At 43.4% G+C, this 18,050-nt stretch overlaps 1 protein-coding gene across 2 annotated transcripts; it reads left to right on the forward strand.

Annotated features, from left to right (window-relative positions):
- Positions 1-191: 191 nt before the first annotated feature.
- On the forward strand, positions 192-12,456 carry LOC123365048 (probable 2-ketogluconate reductase). 2 transcript variants are annotated; one of them, XM_045007669.1, is made up of 6 exons: positions 192-381; positions 3,095-3,479; positions 4,594-4,765; positions 7,171-7,349; positions 11,323-11,419; positions 12,087-12,456. In XM_045007669.1, exons 2-6 carry the CDS (start codon positions 3,098-3,100, stop codon positions 12,241-12,243), a joined length of 987 nt encoding a protein of 328 aa, XP_044863604.1. In that variant the 5' UTR covers positions 192-381; positions 3,095-3,097; the 3' UTR covers positions 12,244-12,456. The 2 variants fall into 2 exon arrangements, with proteins under 2 accessions (XP_044863604.1, XP_044863603.1); XM_045007668.1 differs by lacking the exon at positions 192-381 and adding an exon at positions 442-1,027.
- Positions 12,457-18,050: the final 5,594 nt, after the last annotated feature.

Here is an 18,050-nt window from a genome sequence, read left to right on the forward strand (position 1 = left end):
CTATGTGGCAGTTCCTGCTGAAGTGTCCAAAGACCCTCTGATAGAGGGTGGACCTGGCAGAGATGGCTGGCAGTGCTCACAATTATGTGAGTGTACTCAGCTGCTGCCAACTGAAATTTACACAGAAAGAATATATACTATAATGCATTAGCTATGTGGGGTTGGATTCAGGCAGAGTACAGACAGCTATGGGACCTTGTATGAAGGATTACATCATATGAGTGCAAGTCCGAGTGTGTGCAGCATAACTGGATCTGGATCTGGAGATCTGGAAGTAGCTGCATAACGAGATTTTGTGTTTAAGCTATTGCCACTGCCAGAAGTGGTAAAACAGAGTTACACCAGGATCAGCGTCAGGAAGAAAGCAATAGAAACTACCAGGTTATTTATCATTACTATAATCAGTTTTCATTTAAAGAATGTCAGTGAAAGAGATTTGTTCTGGATAACTTTACTTACTTCAGCAGAAAGCAGAGCCTGTAGAAATTCTGCAGGCTTACTTCACTGAATACAAAAGATTATTTTAAAAACAATTAAATTAAAAAAAATTTTTTTTGATTATTTTGATTTGTATTGTGGTGCTTCAGCTTTTAGGGGTCATATTTTCAAGTTTTTCTCTGTAGCTGTGAGGGCTAGAAACTTACTTTCATTTTTCACATAATCAAGTGATTTGAGGAGCTGGGGCTTTAAGAAAAATACCAAATATTGCAAGTCTGGTGATAAAATCATGAGGGTTGGTGACGCAGCAAATGATACTAGTCCAAAATTAAAATAGCCATATCTTTGACAAGTTTACCTTTAAAACACTGGAGGGGACTTCTGAAAGATTATATTTAGCGTTAAAGCAGTCTGTTTGGTAGAAGCAATTCACTTGGCCACTGGCTGCCCAAGGTTGGCTGGTAGACTTATTCATCTAGCTGTTTGTCATATGCATCACTGGACAAAGAGGAATATGGATCCCAGGTGGAGCTCCTGGATTGGTCCAAATAGCACTGGCGAAGCAGGAGTAAGTGCTCCCCAAACCAAGGTTAGTATCAGGGGGAGCCTTCTACCCTGCATAAACGACCCCTAAATATTTTTAATTTACTGACATTAATATTATTTAAGTGCTCAATGTGAGACAGTCCTTGCTCCAGGGTTATAGTCAGGCAACAGTTTAGACATATAATAACTCAGATGGTGGCTGATATTGTGTACTATTGCTCATAGTATTTATTTGATGTTTTAAAAACTTTTCCTTTATTGGTATTTAGCATATATCTCAGGGTGTCATCCATCTGTCTATCACAAATAGCAAGCAAAGAAGTCGTTCACTAGCTCAGTAAATCTCTCTCCATTCTGCCACTAGTTTACCTCAAAATATTCTCAAGTAGCTCCACAATAAGTGACTTTGATCCAGCAAATAATGTATGCACAAGCTTAACTTTATGTACTTTGAGTTGCCCCATTCAGTATTCCTTCAATTCTTGTATAGCTCTTTATACACCAGTATGAAGCAGGTGTAAAACACTGCCAAATCAGAAAGGGGAAGCATTTTGCACTCACTTTGCTCTTGTGTAAATGACTCCCCAAAGTGCAGGGTAACAGTGAACTGGACCATTGTGGGTATATGTCTACACTGCAATCAGGAGGTGCAATTGCAGCACATGTAGGCATACCGGAGCTAGCTTTGATCAAGCTAGCTTGCTAAAAATAGTGTAGCTGCAGCAGCACAGGCATCAGATTGGGAACATAAGTACGTACTCCTGAGACCATAAGTACGTACTTGAGCAGCTAGCTTGTTACATGCCTAGATTCTGGATAATCCCTGCATGGATGTGCAAGAGGGGAAATCCACAAAGGATGTCCCCTTACCTCACCCGTTATGCTTCTGGCATGGACTGGTCAGAATCCTGTTGAGGATTACAGGCTCTGATTCTTTTTAGCATACTTCTCAATCTGCTAGGATCCAAATTTAGATGTAGTGTGTGATAGAAACCTGAAATGCGGGACAGACAACAGATAGTCACACAGACAATTTAAAATGACTTTGTAAAGTAATCTCTCTGTCCTGATCCTTTATTACTGAGATAAATAATTTTCAAGAATAAAAGTGAGGGGCTGCCAGATTGTGTGGAATGAAAGTAATTTTGGGACTAAAATGAGTGATGTCTCTGGAAATGAGGGACAATTCAGAGTTAAACCTCTTAGCATCCCTACAGACACTAGTCCTGATGGGGTCTGTTCTGTCATGGCCTAATCCTGTACTCATTGAAATCACTGGAATGATTCCCATTGACTTCACTGATGGCTCATGCCAGGGTAAACCCAGAGTAACTCCACTGACTTCAAGTTAGTAACTCTGGATTTACATTGTGTAATTGAGGGAAGTATGTAGCTACCCGAAGTACAGATTTACAAATGTGGGTTTAAATTATCCCTATTGCCGCATGGTAGGTACACCCCATCACAGGATGTTGGATTGCAGGGGGTTATCCAAGTGGATATTTGACGGCTCAAGTGGCCTGGGTCTACGTTGCGGCCCTGAAGCTCAGGGCAGTATTGCCCAATGGCCAGAATCAGTAAGGCTGTTTTTCTGTGGCAAAGTTCACCCTTCTGGGCATCAGCTGCCCCTGATGGCAGGACAGCCAGGGTAGGGGGACCCGGGCCTACCCTTCTCCTAACCCACGGCCCTAGGGAACTGGCGCTTCTATAATCAGTCTTGGTCACCCATTAATACAGTTCTGTTCCGTGGGCCTCCTGGCTTCTGCTGTCTCTCCGCCACTTCGGCAGAGGAGTCGGTTGGAGTCTCAACCCAACTGGCTTCTGTGTCCTAGAGCTCTGGCAGCCTCCTAGCTGGAGCCTGCAACACACATCTGCTCTCGTCAGTGGCCAGACGAGACTCAGCTGAACTACTCCCTTTTATACTCTGGTTCTAGTTAGAGCATGCCCAGCAGAGGTGAGGGGGTGTGGCTTCCTCAGCCCACAGCTTGTGGGTAACCCCTGCTGGACCAGTATGGGATAGATACACCCCGTCATACCTACTGAATGGTATTTTTACAAAAATGTTCTTTTCTCATATTCCACGGTATATTTCTCTTAATCCTTTTCACAGGTCATGGCAAAGCAAGAGCAGCCTGGTCTTTTGATCGTTGAAATAGGAGGTGTATGTGGTGTGCTGGAAGGCCATGTGGAGCTCTTGAAGAAACACTTTCACCTTATCACCATGAAGGAATTTCTTAAAAAGAAAGAAAGATTGAGTGAAAAGATCAAATCTGTTTTCATATATGAGGGCAGACCAGTCATTGACCGGGAGCTCCTCCAGAGCCTACCTCACTTAAAGGTGATTGCAAACTCTGGGGTAGGAGTGGATCACCTGGACTTAAAATTGATTTCAAGCTTTGGAGTTAAAGTGACCAATACTCCACATGCTGTTTCTGACTCCACAGCAGACATTGGGATGACCTTGATGCTGGCATCTGCCAGAAGGCTAGTGGAAGGTAACTTTTTAAATTCCTTTGCTGATATTTCCGTAAATCATGTCAGCTACATTTCTGGCATATTTTATTTTTATTCTGTCACAGATTATCTAGTTGAAATAATGTTTAAGAATCTTTACAGGAGGAAAAGCTGCAAAGATTCAGTTTTTCAAGTGGTCCTGCTTTTTTCTACATTGTTTTTGATATTCTGAGCCCAATCCAGCTTCTACTGAAAGCAATGGCAACAGAATTAAGGCTTCTGTCTAAATTAGGTGTTTAAAACTGCCTATGATTTGATTTATGTACAGTACAAGGGTTACTGTGTGGACTAGAATTTGCACTCTAATTCTCCACTGCCTGCACCTTATGTAGTTATTTACAACTATCCAAAGTGCAAGCAAATTAAAATTCTTCACTCATTAATACCCTCTTTGCATCAATGTAAAAGACTACACAAGGGTGCAAGGCCGTGGACATCAGGCCTTGGGTCTCCATCACCAGAGAAGATGATTTGCTATGAAATCCACTGAATCACTTTGCTTTGCTACAGCAAAGAACTCAAATTAATAATCCCTGTTCCCAGAATAATGTTAGACTCGCTGATGATGCTAACTGTGTTGCCTTTGTTAGTTTGTGCTCTAAGAGGCAACTTCTTTCAGCACAGTGCATAGCTGAAGCAGCAAACTGTGCCCTAGTGGAGGGGAGAGTGCCTGTGGAAGCTGAAAGGAAGGAATCCCACAGAAACTCAGCAGTTCTCCCATACCCTGGGCACTGTCCCACTCTTCCCTCATCCCACCTTGCCCCAAGTCCCCATCACAACAATTTGCGGAGAGTCCCTGTTGAGCTGGCCTCTGCAGTGCATGAGATTCTGTCCTGTTACCTAATCTCCTAATCTGTATCAAAATCGCGCATCACCCGTCCTGTAAAAAAACTACATTACTTCAGCTCTGTCTTGGTACTTCCCCGAGGAGAATAGTGGGATATACCCTGATAGAAAATCAAGGTTTGTCTAATGGAAAATGTGTGAACTGGCAGGGAAAGAGAAGTTATTTTCAAGCTTCAAAGAGGATATTACAAACAGGGAAGAATTCATCCACCAAGAAACCATTTCTCACTCAGCATTTTTTATTCTTAGGTTGTCAGATTGCCGTTTCTCCACAGACTGAGCATTTTGCTGCTGACTGGCTGGGAGATGAAGTCACTGGGGCTACTCTCGGTATCATCGGCATGGGCAGCATTGGGTATAAGGTGGCCAAGAGGGCTAAAGCTTTTGAAATGAAAATTCTGTACCACAACAGGAACCAGAGGTGAAAGTGCATCTGATGCTAACTAGAGCAGATTATATTTTTGATTCTTTTAAAAGTTATACATAGATCTCTTTGTTACAAAACCTGCCCAAAGAACCTCTTTCCCAGTTTATGCCAAATCCCCCTTGCCTCATTCCAGTGAGAATTCCCTTCATTCTCAGGGGTCAGAATTTTCAAATTTGGCTGCCACAAATTAGGTGCCTAAATCCATATTTAGATACTTAAATGAGCACTCTGATTTTCAAACATCCTAAGCAACCACAGTTCCCATTGATTTCAGAGGAAGCTGTGAGTAGTCAGCACTTTTGAAAATCAGGTCACTTATTTATTTACATGCTTAAATATGAATTTAAGTGCCTAACTTTTGGCAGCCAAGCTTGAAAATTTTGGCCAAGAACAATGGAACAGGTTAGTATCATATATTCAGCATGATTTTTAAGCACTATTTAAATATATATATCAGGAGAATAAGGGTCAGCAATACATAGCTCCTTTACGAAGTGGGTTCCCCTCACCTCCACCCCCACCCATTCTGGTGGGGGTTGCCCAAATTTTGTTAAAAGAAATGCAAACTTGCAAACTTCCTTGCTGTTTTTTATGGATAAATAAACTTTCATTGTCACTCCCATGTTGCAGCAACAGAAAGTGGATTTAATAAGCAAAATGCATTAGAACCAGAAAATGTGATATAAAAGGTGACACTGAAATTCTTTGAGCTACAGCAGTCTTCAACTCCAGAGGCTAATGTTCTTGTCTGCAGTGACCTCTCAAATTGTCTTCATTCAGTGTCTGTTTTACCACCTGTAATGAATCCTAGACCATAAAAAGACCTCACGGTTGAACTGCACACAGGCAGCATCAGAAAGAACTGAAGAGTTTCAGCTCCATGAACACAGCACTCCCTTTTCAGCTAAAGGAAAATCTTCACAAGCAGCTGTAGAGTTTCAATCTTCTAACCAGCCACTAGAATCATAGAAACGTAGGGCTTGAAGGGACCTCAAGGGATCATCTAGTATTCTACTCCAGCCCCCTGCACTAAAGCAGGATCAAGTATACGTAGAGGGTGATAATCCTGTCTATTTGAGAAGTTCTGACTTTTCATTCAGAGAAGGCAGTGGCACATACACATGCTAGCCAGTATATATTGCATATCACTTTTATATTTTATACCCTGCAGCTATTTCCAATCTGTGCGCCAAATCCTGAATTCCTTACTCAGCGTGTAGTTACACAGGCAAAATTCCCATTAACAAGGACCACATATAAACTGAGAGGGCCGCCCAGAGGATTCAAGGGGCCTGGGGTCTTCGGTGGCGGGGGGCCCCCACTTTGGTGGTAATTCGGCAGTAGGAGGTCCTTCCGCTCCGGGACCCGCCGCTGAAGTGCCCTGAAGACCCAACGGGGGGGGAGGGGGGGGACTGGCTGCCGAATTACCGCCAAAGTGGGACCCGCTGCCGAAGTGCTGGGTCTTTGGCGGTAATTCGGCAGCAGGGGATCCTTCTGCCCTGCCGAAGACCCGGAGCAGAAGAAGCTCCAGGGGCCTGGGCCCCACAAGAGTTTTCTTGGGCCCCCGGAGCGAGTGAAGGGCCCCGCTCCAGGGGCCCCGAAAAACTCTCGTGGGGGCCCCTGTGGGGCCCGGAGCCTGGGGCAAATTGCCCCACTTGCCCCCCCCCTCCAGGCGGCCCAGTAAACTGAGTAAGGAGTTCAGTTTTTGGCCTTTTAGCTGGGTAATGAGAGAGAAAATGATTGATGGTCATAGCATAGTTCAAATAATTCTTGATGTTAAAATATATAAATTAAAAGCATGTTTATTTGTGTGTCACTTAATTGAGTTTTGAGCATACTTTAACATGGTAAGTTCTTATAGTACCACTGAACAATTCTAATCGTTTCAAGAAATGGCTCATCTGCTATCCTCTCACATGGCATTATACACTCTCCCTTAAGAGGCCACATAAGTACTCATGAGAACATATTCATGAACAAAGCATATTTTCCACTAAAAAACACAGAAGGGGTCACTGAGATGCTTCTAGTCCTGTTTTTTCACTGAAATTCCATTAGGAAATAAGTATAATCAATATAGTAACATGCTGAGTATTGCTCTCAATGAAATGTCATTTCTTTTTGTTCCTCCCTCAACGCCCCTAGGATTAATATATTCACCTCTCTAACTGCCCCTTCCCACCAGAGTCTTCACTGAAGGCCAATCCAAATAGGATTGTAGGAGTCACCCAGTTCTTTCTATGCCACTGTTACCTATTTTATATTTCTGTAACAGCAGAGACACTGGTTCATAGCAACTATGCTCTCTTTCCATCCTCCATGGGGGTGGAGAAGTAGCAGCAGCAGCAAGGGATTTTATTTTTTTACAATAAAAGATAATTCTGGTCTTTTTGCCTCAGAAAAGAAGAGGAGGAACAGGCTGTTGGTGCCCGCTACTGTGAAAAGATGGAAGATTTGCTCCAGCAATCTGACTTTGTGATACTGGTCGTGAACCTGACACCTCAGACACACAAATTGATTGGGAAAAGAGAGTTAGAGCAGATGAAACCCACTGCTACTCTCATTAACATCAGCAGAGGTAGGGTGTTATGGAAGCACTGGTTGCAGTTTTATAGTAAAGGTGGAGTTGAATGTTGTCTATTTGCATCAAGAAGCTCTCTCAGCCAAGGTCTGTGACTTCCTCCATGTTTTGTTCAGTATACAGGATAGCTGGCACTTAACTAATAATAAATAATGAATTGTAGACCAAATGCTGATTAGTGCTGAACATCCACAGCTCCCCTTGACCTCTTATCACAGGGTTGGCTGCCTCCTGAGCACTCCTTCATGGCCAGGGGCCACCCGCAATACCCTGCTTCTGTTTCCTGCCCTTCAGGTCCCCTGAAGGACTGCACACAGGCTTCTCTCTGAGTTACCATCACCCCTTCCTGGGGTCAGTTTAATCACACAAATAGTGTGTATGGAACCTTAGGGTCCCATATACAGTCTATCACCATACAAGAGTCCATACTGAGCTTTGGTGTCTTTTCTAACAGCCAGAGCTCTCTTCTGTCCCAGTATGCTCTCACAACCCATCCTCCAGCTCTTCCTAGCTAGAGCTCAGCCTTCTGTCACTGGCCTTTAGGCCCAAACCCCATCCTGGTTTCCTCACAAGAGCTTCCAGCTCCTTGGCTTCTAGCCCCCAAAATTCCATAGTGTTAGAGTTTTCTCCTGCCGCAACCTTTCTCACTCTCTCCACTTTCCTGAACTTCCCCTCTTTGCAGCTTCCTACTGCCCTTTATAAAAGACTGAGCTCAAGGGCACCGGAACTTTTGTAAAGTGCCCCCTGTCTCTCCGTGGCTGGCTGCTCCAGGGGTAAGCCAGGAGCTCTTTCTTGTGGCTGAGCCTCTGGTGGGCAAACAGTGTAATTGCAGCATCTCCCCAACAGAATCTATTATTTTGTGGAAGCAGCAAAGAATCCTGTGGCACCTTATAGACTAACAGACGTTTTGCAGCATGAGCTTTCGTGGGTGAATACCCACTTCTTCGGATGCAAGCAGTGGAAATTTCCAGGGGCAGGTGTGTATATATAAGCAAGCAAGAAGCAAGCTAGAGATAAGGAGGTTAGATCAATCAGGGAGGATGAGGCCCTGTTCCAGCAGCTGAGGTGTGAAAACCAAGGGAGGAGAAACTGGTTCTGTAATTGGCAAGCCATTCACAGTCTTTGTTTAGTCCTAAGCTGATGGTGTTAAATTTGCAGATGAACTGGAGCTCAGCAGTTTCTCTTTGAAGTCTGGTCCTAAAGTTTTTTTGCTGTAGGATGGCCACCTTAAAATCTGCTATTGTGTGGCCAGGGAGGTTGAAGTGTTCTCCTACAGGTTTTTGTATATTGCCATTCCTAATGTCTGATTTGTGTCCATTTATCCTTTTCCTTAGAGACTGTCCAGTTTGGCCGATGTACATAGCAGAGGGGCATTGCTGGCATATGATGGCATATATTACATTGGTGGACGTGCAGGTGAATGAACCGGTGATGGTGTGGCTGATCTGGTTAGGTCCTGTGATGGTGTTGCTGGTGTAGATATGTGGGCAGAGTTGGCATCGAGGTTTGTTGCATGGGTTGGTTCCTGAGCTAGAGTTACTATGGTGCGGTGTGCAGTTGTTGGTGAGAATATGCTTCAGGTTGGCAGGTTGTCTGTGGGCGAGGACTGGCCTGCCACCCAAGGCCTGTGAAAGTGTGGGATCATTGTCCAGGATGGGTTGTAGATCCCTGATGATGCGTTGGAGGGGTTTGAGCTGGGGACTGTATGTGATGGCCAGTGGAGTCCTGTTGGTTTCTTTCTCGGGTTTGTCTTGCAGTAGGAGGCTTCTGGGTACACATCTGGCTCTGTTGATCTGTTTCCTTATTTTGTGGAGGGAAAAAATCTGCGGGGGACATAAATTCTGTGCTTATGTTTCTTTTGTTAAAAAGTGAGGGTCCTGGCCCTCCCAGTTTTAAAAGCGGAGGGCCATGGTCCCTTCGCTTCCCCAGTTCCAGTGACTCAGCTGTCCGCCATCAGGCCCCATCAAGGCTGTCAATGTGGCACAGATGGGCTACAGCATTTTTTTTAGTAATCAGGATTAGCTAGCCTCAGGCCTCCAGGCCTTAAGGGGCAACCCATGCTGTTGTGCCTCTCAACTAGGGTTGCCAATTTTGGTTGGACGTATTCCTGGAGGTTTCAGCACAGGACATAATCTTTTATTAAAGATTAATTTTTAATTCCTGGAGACTCCAGGACAATCCTGGAGGGTTGGCAACCCTACTCTCAACAGGAGTTGTGAGGGGGGGGCTCAGTGAGCATCCAGCACCTCTGATTTTAACTCAGGGTTATTACATCTAAGGAAAAATGTACAAATATCTTTAGGATGAACTGAATGCCAGGGCAGCCCACTGCCCACTGAGAATGTTATCTAGTACAGTCGAATTTCTGTACTAAATTGTGTCATTATAATTTGTATTACTGTAACATGTAGCACCCTAACTGAGGCTGGAGCCCCTTTGGCACCACACAAATTCATAAGACAGTGACCCCTTCGCTCTCATGGCTTCTGTGCAAGAGTCGCAGGGAAAGGGGACTGTGGGATGCTGAGAAGAAAACCCAGAGAGTTTAGACTGGGTCAGGGAAAGGGCTTGGCTACACTTACAAATTTGCAGCGCTGCAGCAGGGTGTGAAAACACACCCTCTCCAGCGCTGCAAATTGCAGCGCTGCAAAGCGCCAGTGTGGTCAAAGCCCCAGCGCTGGGAGCGCGGCTCCCAGCGCTGTCCGTTATTCCCCACAGGGAGGTGGAGTACAGACAGCGCTGGGAGAGCTTTCTCCCAGCGCTGGCGCTTTGACTACACTTAGCGCTTCAAAGCGCTGCCGTGGCAGCGCTTTGAAGTGTAAGTGTAGCCAAAGCCAAAGGTGCCTTCAGCACCTTTGGTTGGGGCAATTGGGGAGATGTAGAGTGCGGCAGATGCCATGTGTGGAGAACTCTGATTCTCTTACAGAGGCTTAGCCCCATGCACATGAGCTCCCTGTGCCACTCTGTGGCAAAAGGGCTAATGTGATCCTAGAGAGATAAACAGGGGAAGCTTCAGGAGGAGTAGAGAGGTTACTTTATCTCTGTATTGACACAACCGCTGCTGGAATACTGTGTCCAGTTCTAGTATCCACAATTCAAGAAGGAAGTTGATAAATTGGAGAGGTTTCAGAGAAGAGCCACGAAAATGATTAAAGGATTAGAAAACGTGCCTTATAGTGATAGACTCAAGTAGCTCAAACTGTTTACCTTAACAAAGAGAAGGTTCAGGGGTGGCTTGATTACGGTCTATAAATACCTACATGGGGAAAAATATTTAATAATGGGCTCTTCAAACTAGCAGAGAAAGGAATGGCTGGAAGTGAAGCTAGACAAATTCAGACTTGGAAATAAGGTGAAAAATTTTATTGATGAGGGTAATTAACCAATGGAACAACTTACCAAGGGTTGTGGTGGCAATTCTTAAATCACGATTGGATGTTTTTCTAAAAGATCCACTCTATTTCAAACAGGAATTAATTCAGGGAAGTGCTATGGCCTGTGTTATGTGGGAGGTCAGACCAGATGATTCCAGTGGTCCCTTCTGGTCTTCAAAGCTATATAAATCTGTAAGAGACAGTTCCTGTCCCAAAGAGATTTCAGTCTCAATAGACAACTAGGTAAAGGAGTGAAGAAGATATAGAGGCACAGAGAGGTAAAGTGACTCACCTAAGATCACAGAGCAGGTCAATGGCATAACTAGGAATAGAACCAAGTCTCCTGAATCCCAATCCAGTGCTCTGTCCACTGGACCATGCTGTCTTGCTAATAAAAAAAAGTCATTCTTTGCTTTCTTTGATTAGCCATTACTAGAAGGCAGTCTTGTTTTTATAATGAGATATAAATCCAATAGTATTTTAAATTGCATTATGAGACCTTTCCTCTCAGTTAAAGATATTGAATTTACCTGGATATTAGTTTTCTTCTGTACCTTATCTGGATATGCCAATAAGATACTATCATTTTAATGCAGGTGCAGTAGTTGATCATGATGCATTGGTGGAAGCTCTCCAAAATGGGATTATTAAGGCTGCAGCTTTGGATGTGACATACCCTGAACCTCTGCCAAGGTAGAAAACTGTTTTCTATTTATCAGAAATTGTTTGCATTACAGATTAATACTGGAAAGCATTCTTAAATACTTCAGCATTCCTTCAGAATTCTGGGAATATGTTAGACACAATCTTCAAATCCAAATCACATTTTACATAGGTGTTTGCATATTTTTGTGGGAGAGATGTGTTCTGGTTTACTGGGTACAAGACTAGGTGCCAGGAACTCCTGAGTTCTAATCCTGGTTCTTTTCCTGATTCTCTCAGGGGCCATGGGCCAGTTGCTTATGTCCAAATTTTTAAAGTCTGTGTGCATGTGCATTAGAAAGAGCAAAAATACGCTTGCAATGTCAATATCTGTCATCTACAAATTCCTGTAAGTGGCTTGAGGTCAAATCTTCAGGCTGTTATGCGCAAGCAACTGACAAACTAGCCCCTTATTCTCATGTATTGCAGCTCTGTAGCAGGCTGACTGACATGAAGATTCATGCAGGAGAAGTGGTGGGCAAATTTGCTCCTCACTGCTCTGTGCAACCCTCTGTGCATCATGGTACCCCTTCCTCACTTGCAAGACTTTGCCAGAGTTACTGCTGCCCTAGGGCTTGGTCCTTTTCTGTTAGAGTGAACATGGCGGTAGCAATGTAAAATTCACCTCTAACTATTCTAGCCTTTCTTTTTCTTGCAGAGATCATCCATTATTAAAATTAAAGAACATTATCATAACTCCACACATTGGAACTGCTACAGTCCAAGCCACCCGTATGATGACAGAAGAAGCAGTAGCAAATATACAGGCTGTTCTCAGTGGTCTCCCCATTCCCAGTGAAGTGATCCCTCAGTGACATGTCAGAGAACATAAATACACAGTGGCATGTCTGTGAAAGGACTTTATTCTACTGAATCATACAGTAACTTTGCAGTGCACTGGTTAATAATGACAAGTGAACATGTTCCCTACACTGCTGTCACATTTATGCTTCCACCTAGTGGCTATATTGTATAATTGCACCCCAGTCATGTGATAATTTGGCTAATAAAGTCAGTTGTTCAAAGGCTCTTAGCTGAGCAGTTGCAGATCACTCTCTGTTTTCAATCTACTCTTTCACCAGATTCACACTGCATACTTATCCTAACACTTACTGCATCCTAATGCAGGGGAGGGGGGCACACTAGCTGCTCCTTATGGTCTTCAGAACAACATAAAATCAAAAGTAATATTGACCAAAAGAGAAGTTTTATATTTTTAATTATATCAACGTAAAATTCAACACTAGGTATGATCATTAAAAGGATTTAATGAGACGCTTTTGGGCATTATGATGGGTTGACCCCCCCCCCTCCTGGATGCCACCTGATGTACTAGGATTTCACTAGCTCTACTAGCCCGTTTTGCTGAATAGGGTCTCTGGTCTCTGGCAGCGCGCGCACACACATACACACACACACACAGGTAAGGCCACACTCAACTGCAGACACAGAAATCAGCTCTATGTGAGAGGATTCACCCAGCACTCACGTGCACACCCCCTTTGGGGAATAAACCCAAAGTAATATCATCTTGTGCTGAATAGAAAGATCTGCACAGCGCAAGCTCATAAAAATTTGCCCTCTCCCTCAATGTGAAGCGAGATATACACAGCTTCTTGCCCCCCGCCCCAGGAATGAATTGCACAAACTGGGTTAGGTTATAAACAATAAATAAGTTTATTAACTACAAAAGGTACATTTTAAGTTATAGCAAACAGAACAAAGCAGATTACTGAACAAATAAAACAAAACACGCAAGCTAGGCTTAATTCACTAAAGAAACAGGTTACAAAATGTAATTTCTCACCCTAAATGTTATTTTAGGAAGAAAGCAGAATTTCTGTAGCTTAAAGTTCCAGTTATTTCTCTTTACTGACTAGACTCCTCTGTCTCAGTCTGGACTCAGCCCTTGCCTTCTCCTCAGCTTAGTTCCTTTGTCCCTTCAAGTATTTTCAGCAGTCTTTCTTCTTGGGTGGGAAGGGAGACTCCTGTTTGCCTTACTCCCCAGCCTTAAATAAGCTTTACATAAGGCAGGAATCTTGTTTCCCAGTCTTGACCTCCCCCTCCTTTTAGTGGAAAATTACTAGAAGTCCAAGATGGTGTTTAGTACCAGTGACAGGACCACCTGATCTAGTAGTGTCACAGCTATGTCCCAGGATGCTTCTCAGGAAGGAGAGAGATTAATATTTTTGAAGTCTTATTGTTTCTTCCTAATCATCAAAGCTGATGGCCTGTTTTCTGGTGGGCGTCTCCCAAATACACACACAGTTGTAATTGTTGCATAGTCAATATTCTTAACTTTAGATACAGAAATTATACATACATACAAATTGGATAATCACATTCAGTAAATTATAACCTTTCCAATGATACCGTACAAGACCCATCTTGCATAAAATATATCTCAGTTATGCAATATCCATATCATAAGCATATTTCCATAGACAGCACAGGCATGTCAAGGATGGATTGAGCATGAATTCTCTACAGAAATTTGACTTCAGTCCGAAATACTTTTGGGCCAGCACAGCAGCATTGGATCTTGATATCAAGACACCAACAAGGCTGACTCCTTCATGTTGATTCTTGATCTGAAATTTCACACCATATTTTATTTCATCCTGAGAACTTTGCATTCTCAACATTGGTAAACCAAAGCAGATCCAATAATTCAAACATTATGTTCTATTTTTCTGAGGTATCTTAAATGTGAGACTGTTCTCACCGCAGCTTGTACACAAAAAAGGGTACTTTTATCTTGACAGAGCCAAGAAACAAAACTATATCTACTACTGAAGTCACATGGGTGCAGCCACAGCGTGAAATAAAAATCTACTTGAGCACTGAGTCCAACCCAAAGTCCAACTCCTTCTTAGAATCCATTTCCTGAGTAGGAACAAAGAACACATGCAGAGAAGGCAAGAAATGTCTTATTGCCTCAATGTGCTTAGTAAAGCCAGGAGTCCTTCCCATTACTGAGCAATGTGAGCTGGGCAGGAGGACTAAGGTTTTCCAAGGCTTCTTGGAAGGATTGTAAAATAAAGATTTAGCATAGTACACACATAGACTATCTAGTAGCTAATGAATTAATGTTTGTATGACTCACTGAAGAGCCAAATGTTAAAGGCTTACTAATAATGTTGAAGGATTACAAATAACAATAGCTGGTGACAATGGGGTTTCTCCCCTTACAGAAATCCAGTGAAAAGTCTAACCTATTACTAATGTAAATCTCATTTTTTCCAGAAGTGCTGCAAACACACTGCTGTCACAGAGCTGCAGATGCTCAGCACCTTTTAAAATCAGGCCACTTTTATTTAGGAGCCTAACTTTAGATACCCAACATTTGAAAATGTTTGCTTAGGCACCTAGTTATACAGATTGCTTTGGGTATGCACATGTGCATGCCACTCTTGGGTGCATGCATGCCCTGTGGACAATCACAAGACATTTTTATCTCAGTGGTACCCGTTGGAGCAGCTGGAGCACCCTCTTCTGCTGCACGCTAGTGGCGCCAGTATAAAGGGCTCAGCCTGAGCCCCCTCAGTTCTCTCGTACTGCCCGTGATGGTTGCTGGAACTGCTCATCTTGCTTTTGCCAGTGCTCTTGAGTGGACTGTGTACTCTTGTATTTTATTTAGAGTTGTCAATTAATCACAGTTAATTGATACAATTAATGCCAAACAAATGAACTGGATTAAAAATAGTTGTGATTAATTGCCATTTTCATCGCACTAACAAACAATAATAGAAAACCAATTTACATTTATTATAAATATTTTGGGGTGTTTTTCTACATTTTCAAATATATTGATTTCAGTTACAATACAGAATACAAGATGTACAGTGCTCACTTTATATTTTTTGTTACAAATATTTGCACTGTAAAACCAGTTTGTTTACATTTATGGGAGACAATGCTGCCTGCTTCTTATTTACAATGTCACCTGAGAGTGAGAACAGGTGTTCGCATGGCACTGTTGTAGCTGATGTTGAAAGGTATTTACAAGCCAGATATGCTAAACATTCTTATGCCCCTTCATGCTTTGACTTGTAGACTCTAAAGTTTTACATTGTTTTGTTTTTGAGTGCAGTTATGTAAAAAAAAAAAAGCTACATTTCACTTTTACAATAAAGAGATTGTACTACAGTACTTGTATGAGGTGAATTGAAAAATATCCTACCTCTCCTGTCCTTGGAGCCACTCTCACTACACCGCCTCAAGACACCACCAGCTTACCATGGACCCCTCCACAGGAGTACCATCTAGTGATTAGCCAGGAGGTCAGGGCCTATGCCTGTCCACTGGTGTTTTTGGAATCCGTGGGGTTTTACCCCAATTACCAGATCGTATACTGGACACTCCTATCCGGTGGCCTCAGAGAGACGTACTCACTGGGCAGCACCCATTCATGACTCCAGTACCAACATCAAGAGCTCGTTCAGCAGAACCCTGTGGGTCAAGAAAGAGAGAAGGAGCAACTTTAGCCAGTGCTGGCCTTCTCTTCCTCTTCCCATGATGCGGCAGTCTCAGCAGGGGGCATTTTGCCTTCCCCAGATGACTATAAGGCCCATCAAGAATTGTTAAAGAGAGTTGCCTTTGGCTTGAGCATAACAGGTGGAGGAAGCAAAAGAATCCGCATACTGCCTGGTTGATATTTTGGTCACAACAGGTCTTTCCAGAGTGACCCTACCTCTTAATGAGGCCATTAGGGACCCCATTAAAACATCGTAGAAGACTCCTGCATCCCTCTACCCACTTTTTAAAGGGCCAAGTGCAAATATTATGTGCCCTCCCAGGGTTTTGAGTTCCTTTTCTCCCATTCCCCCTCCCAGAGGTATGAGGGCACAACCCCCAAATCAAAAGATTCAAAAAAGTTGAACCTGTTTGGTAGGAAAGTTTATTTTACTGGGGGGTTGCAACTCAGAAGTGCAAACCAGCATGCACTTTTGGGCAGATATAACATTAATGTATGGGATTGAATGCAAACATTTAAAGACATGGTGCTGGAAGATGCGAGGCAAGAGTTCTCCTTGCTAGTGGATGAGGGGAAAAAAAATCGGTGGTGAGAGCCTTGCTGTAAGCTGTTCTAGATGCAGCTTTCTCAGCGGCCAGATCCATAGCTTGGGGGAAGGAGGGATAGCTCAGTGGTTTGAGCATAGGCCTGCTAAACCCAGGGTTGTGAGTTCAATCCTTGAGGGGGCCACTTAGGGATCTGGGGCAAAAATCAGTACTTGGTCCTGCTAGTGAAGGCAGGGGGCTGGACTCAATGACCTTTCAAGGTCCCTTCCAGTTCTAGGAGATTGGTATATCTCCAATCATTACATTACAGGAATCGCTTCAAACCACAGAAGCCCCATAGGGATTCTGGCCCACCTCCTTGAAGGACCTGCAGAGAAAGAATAGTAGGGGGTTTAGGCATAGGCCATCTCCTCATCAATGCCTGCTAAACCTAGACACACAGGGGGTGCTAAGCAGGCATTTTGATGGGACACTCAAGGAAGCCACTTTCCTGGATGCCAGACCCCATTTTTCCCTCTGTTTGCAAACTGTCTTTCCCATTTCCTCAGTGCTTGGTTCCATATCACCATGGACTGGTGGATTGTGGACGTGGGATACACCCTCAGTTTATTCTTACCCCTCCTTTCCTCTCTCTCTCCCCTTCAGAGACCTCTCTCACAAAGAGATTCTGGTCCAGGATGTTCAATCTCTCCTTCACAAGGGAGCCATAAAGAAGGTTCCACAAAAAAGGACAAGACACAAGTCACTGGTCAAGGACACGAATCCAAGGGTACTCTAACCATGACAAGAATGTAATTACCACACTTCCTGTGTCGATTCTCAAATTATGTGCTTTCACATAAGTCAAGCTAGAAGCCATATGAGAGAGTACCATGGTTAGCACAAGAGCCAAAAATAACGAAACAGGCATCATCAGGATGGTGCAATAAGCAGAAGAATAACTGAGTGAATCCAAAACCAGTACAGGCATGATCTCACTACATTAATTTACATTATGTTCATACTCAGAAGGTTCTTTGCAACCATTAGGGCTACAAGCATATTAAAAAAAAAAAAGTAAGAAAACTTAGATTTTGGAGCACGGTTCTACAACAGCGGATGGATTCTGAATCAGATTCCATTGCAACAAGAATGTGTGTAGCCACTCACAGAGAACTAAAAACATTCTAACAACATCCTCTGCTATTCCCCTCCCCATACAATTCAGTTTCAGAAGCAGGGAGGAGGAAGATGACATCGTTTAGGAAAGGGTGCACAGAAAGCCAAAGACGATGAGATAGAGACTGGAAGATAGTGTCACTCTATGTGGCAATTCCTGCTGAAGTGTCCAAAGACTCTCTGATAGAGGATGGACCTGGCAGAGATGGCTGGCAGTGCTCACAGTCATGTGAGTGTACTCAGCTGCTGCCAACTGAAATTTACACAGGAAGAATGCATACTATAATGCATTAGCTATGTGGGGTTGGATTCAGGCAGAGTATGGACAGCTATGGGACCTTGTATGAAGGATTACATCATATGAGTGCATGTCCATGTGTGTGCTGCAGAGATCTGGAAGTAGCTGTATAACGAGATATTGTGTTTAAGCTATTGCCGCTGA

Source organism: Mauremys mutica, chromosome 2, assembly GCF_020497125.1.
Source record: "Mauremys mutica isolate MM-2020 ecotype Southern chromosome 2, ASM2049712v1, whole genome shotgun sequence".
NCBI classification, from domain to species: Eukaryota; Metazoa; Chordata; order Testudines; family Geoemydidae; genus Mauremys; species Mauremys mutica.